Source organism: Phaethon lepturus, unplaced genomic scaffold (assembly GCF_000687285.1).
Source record: "Phaethon lepturus isolate BGI_N335 unplaced genomic scaffold, ASM68728v1 scaffold9822, whole genome shotgun sequence".
NCBI lineage: Eukaryota > Metazoa > Chordata > Aves > Phaethontiformes > Phaethontidae > Phaethon > Phaethon lepturus.
In genome coordinates, this window is record NW_010525522.1 from 4,861 (window position 1) to 11,901 (window position 7,041).

General features: G+C 40.5%; 1 protein-coding gene across 1 annotated transcript in view; it reads right to left on the minus strand.

Moving 5' to 3' along the window:
* Window positions 1-270: 270 nt before the first annotated feature.
* The window catches only part of MAP4K5 (mitogen-activated protein kinase kinase kinase kinase 5), a 67,790-nt gene continuing 61,019 nt past the window's right edge, over window positions 271-7,041 (minus strand). The window contains exons 28-32 of the mRNA XM_010282780.1: window positions 6,308-6,376; window positions 5,506-5,598; window positions 3,674-3,744; window positions 2,867-2,922; window positions 271-358 (exon numbers count right to left, since the gene is read on the minus strand). Of these exons, the coding sequence (XP_010281082.1) occupies window positions 271-358; window positions 2,867-2,922; window positions 3,674-3,744; window positions 5,506-5,598; window positions 6,308-6,376 (377 nt within the window). The remainder of the gene's footprint in view (window positions 359-2,866; window positions 2,923-3,673; window positions 3,745-5,505; window positions 5,599-6,307; window positions 6,377-7,041) is intronic.

Here is a 7,041-nt window from a genome sequence, read left to right on the forward strand (position 1 = left end):
GGCTCTGTTTCCCTATAACTAATGAGTAAAGGACTATTTATCTCATAGCTTTTATTAAGCAAACTCGATATAACCAACCACACAGTGGCAAGAGACAGAACCAGCTGTTCCCAGCTGCAAAAATCTATTGATTTCCACCCTAAAACAACATCATTTAGGCATCAAGAAAAGAAACAGTAAGTCACAGTCCTGCTTGTGCTGAGTTTCCTAATGCTTCTTTGCTCCTCGTGTGGCAAATTCACTCTGTTAGTTGCGTTAGGTTACTGTTGCTTAGTAACTATTCTCATGTCCAGCCAAGATGTAGAGGTTGCTGTGTGCAGTCGGATTTTCTGTTGGCCTGCTTTCTAACACTACCACTCTGCAATCAAACACAAACAGAATCCAAAATGGTTAGCGGCAAAATACGAAGCACGTGGTATAACTACTGAGGAGGAGCAAACTTGTCGCTCACAGATTTCTACAGACTGGAAGGATATAGGCACTCCTAAGTATCTTGAGTATTTTATCCTTTAAATTGGTTACCTCATTTTCCACTCTATGTGGCATCACTTCTGATAAAACACTAAAGCAGAAGACACAAGGAGCAGAGAACCAGGAGCAGCTTCTTGAACCACAATCTGCCCCTCAACCACAGGCACATGCAATGGGCTACGAACCCCTTCCCAACCAACATCCTCCACCTTGAAATAAGCTGTGTCTTCTGCTTCTATTGGGAAGTTATCTCAGAGCCAGTGTTGTGGTGAGATGCAACCCTCCTATCATCTGCAGCCCAAGTATGTTTGTACCTCCTACGTCTTGCGATAAGCATCAGCCACTAACCTAAACAGTTCTCTTCCCTGCTAAATATTTATCAGCTGATGGGTTCATAGGGAACACTCAACCCCATCTCTGCCTTTGTCTTGGTCGATCATGTTCCTGTAGGCTCCTCTAGAAAACCTGTCTCTCCCCATGCTGGCATGCTGACCGCTGTCTTCTACACATCTGTCCCATGCTGAACTCCAACAATCATCTCAGCAGCTGATACTGGCCTTTGACTGCCTCTCTCCCTTCCACAACTGCTTAGTTCCTGCATTTCTCTGCACCAGCTCCGAGGACTATATCCTGTCATTTTTAAAATTAAACTCCTGCTTTTTGTTTTCCACCTGCTTTTCCAATAAGCCAAATGTGCCACTTGATCTCTGAGCTGGATTTCTCAAAGGGAGTCTGTCTCAGGGTTAGCATTGCACACACTCCCCTCCCATGTCACATTCCTCAAAGAGTTTTCAAATGAAGTCTCATTCTTAACAGCCTCTGTCCCTGACCTTCACTTCTGCAACTCAGTAGTTCTTAAGTGATCCAACAAAAAAAATACTGCCACATCTCATTCACCTGAATGGTAGAAAAGACTCCTGCTCCATTTGTACAGAGATGGAAAAATACAAAACAAAGGATTTGGCAGTTCAATGAGATGAGAATGGAAGAAAATGGCTTCTCTGCAATACTGCATGTAGTGGAAGGACTTCAACCTTATTCACCCCCAAAAGTACTTTGTACTAAGTTGTTATTCAGATATGCATGGCTTGTATAAAAGCAGAAGCTGGACCAGATGAGACGCTGCTTTCCACCCCTCTGTGTGTTTAGGATGCTCCTGTGCTCACCAGCCCAACACAGAAATAGGAACCATTTAAAGACACCAATTCCAGTACGCAAGAAATATTCACTGACGCTGGCACAGCACGTACCTGGACTAATACGTATGGCATCTGTACTGCAATGGACCTTAGCAAAAGCTTATTCTTGCAATAAAATGCCCCTTGCTCTGCTGGGGGTAACAGGGAAGGAAATCACCACTGCCTGTCTGCACAAGGGGGAAAACAGACAGAAAAGGCAGAGTCTGCATTGTCAGAGGTTGTTCTGTGTTGCTCTGATTTTTGAGATCTCAGAGTCAGCAGTGGTAAGGATCCTCTGTTCCAACTGCAGTGATCAAGTACAGCGGCTCCTCGGTGACCCAGGTGCAAAGCAAAGCCTTCAGATGTCTCCTGTACAGGTTACCCCTCCTCTTCAAAAGAGCTAGCACACTCTCACTCTCTTTCTGGACTGGGTATCCAGGAATATAAGTACAGGAAATTATGGATTACTTACAGAAAGCGAGTCAGAGACAGGCTTCCCAAAGGCCAAATGAGGGAGCAGAAGATCAGGGATTAGAACTGATAATTCCTGACTCATTACTATCTACTTCTACATTCAGCACTCCGGCTATCTGAGAAACCACAAGCACACATGCCCACATCCAGAGAACGGGGCAGCATCTGCTAAGGTTTCAAACCTGGAGGCAGCTGCACCTCTTCCCAGCCTCTGCAGGTGAAGGAAATCATCTGGATGTAATGGGTAATGGGTGAATTTAGACCACTGTGCATTAAAACCTGTATGCAATCTATTTTGCTCTGCTATTTCCAGACCTCAAGGTCCAAAGCAATGAAGGTTACTTTTAAGTAACTAGCTGCCAAGATAATTCACTAGTTTACCATGAAAATCCAAGCCAGAAGCTGGCTTTTCCAGAAGTGCACCAGACACCCTGCTTACCACATACCAAGGGCAGCTCTCATCTCTCGCTGTGGCTTATCTCCTCACGCTGAATTTCTATATGCTTGTGTTTGTGTTCGCCACAGTGGAAAGTGGGGGAGGTCACAGGGGCTCTTCATAATAATTTTGGATGCAGATGCAATCACTAATTAAATATTTGGCTATTGCAGGCAGAAACAGTGTTACTGCCTCCCCCAGGACTGCCTACAGATGGATCTATGGTGGGCTGGAAGCCAGTTCCAGCTGGAAGCTAGAAAGCTGGTTTAAATAAAATAAAAGGTTTATATTTCTTCAAGGTGGTTACCTGTCTGATCCCAGTAAGCGGAAAACCCTGGTTTCATCTGATATCTCTTGGGTAACCTGTAGAAAAATGGAGACATTTAGGTCCATTTCAGCGGCAGAGTAGAATTTATTGGTCTGAGTTGGAAGGGGAAAAAAAAAGGTAAGTTTCTTCAAAAATTCAAATACAATTTAGTGCAAATTACAGGACTGAATCATATAAATTGATACTAAGCAAAAAGGAGTTTTAAAATTCATAAAATACAACTTATTTTAAGTATTTTTTGTATTGTAGACTGTTACCAGTCTAAATGACTTGGTGGCACAGAGGGAGTATGTTGATCAAATCTTTGTCAGCAGAGACTGACTAACTTTCCCTGCATTTTCACAGAGGATTCCATCAAAAAGGACAGTGTTTTTTTTGGGGGGAAAAAAAAAAAAACACCAAACCAAAAAACTTTTTAAAAGGGATACTTAAAAAAAAAAAAAAAGACGACATTTTTTTAAAAAGGATGCTGCCAGCTTGAGCTTTTCATCCAAGAACCAAGAAACTCAAATGCTGTTTACACCAGATCTGCACTGGCTCTGTGCAGAACCAGTTCAGGAGTCACCAACCGATATTCTTGGAAACAGAGCTGGCTAAAGCACGTGTGTGAGCTTTACCAAGAGCAACATATGCAGGCAAGTCAGAGAAAGCAACCAGCAAACTGAAGCAATGACAACTTGGAGCACGAGCATTATCACTAGGGAAACAGCTAGAGGGGCCAAAGGATCAAGTGGTAAATAAGGAATAGGAAGAAATTAAACCTGGAGAGACTGGGAGATTACTTACTTCATCTGACTTAAAGCTTTTGCCCTGCATGCCATGTTTCCAGAAGGCCAGCACACTATCTTGAAGGCACACTGCAAAGGAGAAACACAAAATCAGACCCGAGCGTGGCTTATCCGAACCAGAGAAACCTGGGTTTCTCACCAGCACTGATAACGGGAAGCATATGGAGAAAGTACATGGTGAAACTTGGCCTCCTGATGGAAGACAGAAAAACTGGATTGGAATGACTATTTGGATCTGAGGCGCACATTACTTTCTAAAGTGCAATTCAAAACATACCACTCAGACATTCCCCGTTTGCCAGGACAAGACAGGCGTCCCTGGTTTTTCCCTTTTCTCCCTTTCACTTCTATTCTCTGCATCTTTATTTCCCTAATGATTCTGGAGAAAACACCAGGAAGTGTATAAACATGCTGCCAACCAAAACACTGTGGGTTGCTGGCAATTACAGGACATTTGAGTTATTATATTTACTTCAAAATACTTGTACGAAAAATGGGAGGAGTCTTCCATTCAGGGCCAAAGAGAGAACACAGAAAGCTACCAGCCCTGAATGATTTAATTACCAGACTGCTGAAAATAATGGATGAAGAGCCTGGTGTTCTTTAAGCAGTGTTTTATTTTCCTAAATCCTACTTGTTTTCCTTTACTATTCCTTTGAGTCACATTTTGTATCTGCCTAAATACACAGAACAAAGGCATTAAGCAGAATTCTAAGAGCAATGTTCGTCACAAGCCTTAGTCTAATCTTCACCTGCTACTCCCCACTCCGCCCTGCAATCAGAGAATGAAGAGTTATTTAATACCCTGAATTCCCAAGAGACCACTTGGAGTGTGAAGAACTGCTCACATTATTCAATGTCAGCTGGTAAGACTTCGGGATAAATGCTTCTGTCTATGAATTCCTTCAGAGTTCAAGAAAAAGGCAATGGTCGAGTCATGTTATGCATGCATCAGCAGGAGGTATTGTATGATACAAGTACAGCAGTTAATTAGAACATGTCAGAATTTAGGGAAGAATCACAGGCTTGATTAAAAATATCTTCTGACATACCTAAATAGAGGTACTGTATAAAAGAATGCGCACTGCTTTACCAACTGCTGTTAAAATACAAAATACCTATGTCAAGAATCTTCTAAAGGGAAGATGCCTGAAGAACCCAGAATTGTAAGTAGTACAGAACTGCTAACAAAACCAAGTTGTGTCTTTATTGATTTTGATTACAGAAAGAAGTTCAGTTTCTGAGATATGGAGTTATTGAACTTATGTTAATTAGATATTTCTGAGAGCTTATTACAGCAGAAATACTTGCTTGACAATTACAATTCAAGCTTTAGAAGCAAGGCTGCTGTCCTCTAGTAGTCTAAAGACAGCAGCCTGTCCTCTAAGAATTAGATTAAAATATTACCCTGACTGTTAAAAAAATGGATGTGCTATCACTTTAAATAAAATCTTAGCTTTTAGAAGACTAACATACATTTATGTGTTACTAAAACATTTTTTCCTCCCCAAAGGTTTTTCTCAGTGCTATGGAAATGATGAGAAACTAGCCAACCTTTTTTTCAACCAAATTATGGTACATCTTACTTATAAAACAGAAATGACACCAGATGGAAACACGCACAGATTGGACACACTATCTGGCAACTGCCTGCCTTTCTTCAGCATGTCAGTGGAGACAGAGACACAGCTCACAATAGCCTCACATGTCCAATTTTTAGTTTCAGGCCCCACTGGGTGCACTAGACCAGTCTAAATTATTAAAAACCCTTCAACACTCATCCCTCCAAGTTCTTAGACTTGACAGACAATAGAGAAGCAAATCACTTACCCACTGACTCAATGCAGAAATCAAAGCTCAGCTCAGAGGCCAATTTCTTGCTTGACTTCAATTTCCCTTGTAAATTCACAATTTTCACAAATTCTCAAGAAAAACAGAAAAACAAGTATTAAAACCCACTGCTGAAAAGGATTACTGACAGCTTTAAGTGTGAAATACTAATGACATCTTTCAAGCACAAAGGAATACCCAAACCTAACATCTACAGTATTTGCCTAAAATGAATCCAAGAGCATCCTTCTCTCAAAATAAATATAGTAAACCTTCTTATACACTTTGTACATTTTTAGACTCTACTGAGAGCCTTCCCGCAAATAACAAGCAGTGCAGAAATGTGAGTTCAACATAAAGCTTGGAAATTTAGGCAGACTAAGTCATTGCAAAGTTCCCATTGAGGTATTAACCTCTGATGCATGAGAGTTATGGTTATAATTACTGTGTATGACGGAGTGTCAGCTATTTGTCCTGCTAGCATATGCAACAGGCAAATGTCATTTTTTCCAAGTAAATTTTGAAAATTTCTGATTGGCATATATTTGAATTCTGGTCTGCAATGCTGCATTACATTTCATTTTGAAAAGAAACAAGAATGATACACACATGAACAGGGAAAGTGGAATCACAAGAGTCAAAATGAAAACCCACTTATCTGAACTGTATCTTTTTGGAAATATTACAACAGAAATTAGTAATGAAGGGAGAAAAAATAACTTGTGGTAGAGTGAAAATCAACAACTGTGGCAAAACAAGTTTTGCAGAAGATGTAGTTGCCCAAGAGAGACGTGTTACTTACTGTCCAGGCAGACTAGGACGGTGTCTCTTTCCAGCTGTGTTACATGAATGGCATCTAACTGCTGATTGCCTTGTGAAAAAGAAAATAGATTATTTTATATCACATCACAAGACTGATCTCAGCCTCCTCTCAATCTCTCACCAATTGCTACAGCCTTTTCAGTATCCTATGAGCCTTTTGCAATCTACAATATTTGTTACTCTTTTAAGTTTTTTTATGGCTATATGATCCCAAAATGTTCTAGGAGTACAGGGCCTAAAGACAAAGCCGACAGTTCAAAGCAGGTATTTAATGTGAAAGCACTACTGCTTATTGGCATAAATACACTTTATGTTACAGTTCAGCACAGCAAGTCAGCTTCCTTCATCAAGAGGCACGATAATGAACAAAAAGAAACATCAAGGGAACTGTCGCTCCTAAAAAATGCTCTTTTCCCATAAAATCACATCTGGAAAGATTATCGTGCTGATATTAAACTAGGTTTAATAGCTTTTTTAGTTTTTATTAATTAAGTTCCTGGTACAGTTGCTAAAAAGCAGTATTTAAATGTAAAAAAGTATATCCAACAAAGCCAGCAGAGAGAAGCATCTGCATGATGTCAACTAGCTTTTGAAGATAAAACAAAATCTTCTACTTATTAATAGCCAGCTGAAGATGACAAGCCTCCCCCAAGGGCTGGAGGACACACAAGAATGCATTTATATGAGCCTTTACACAGGAAAGAAAGGGAAAGA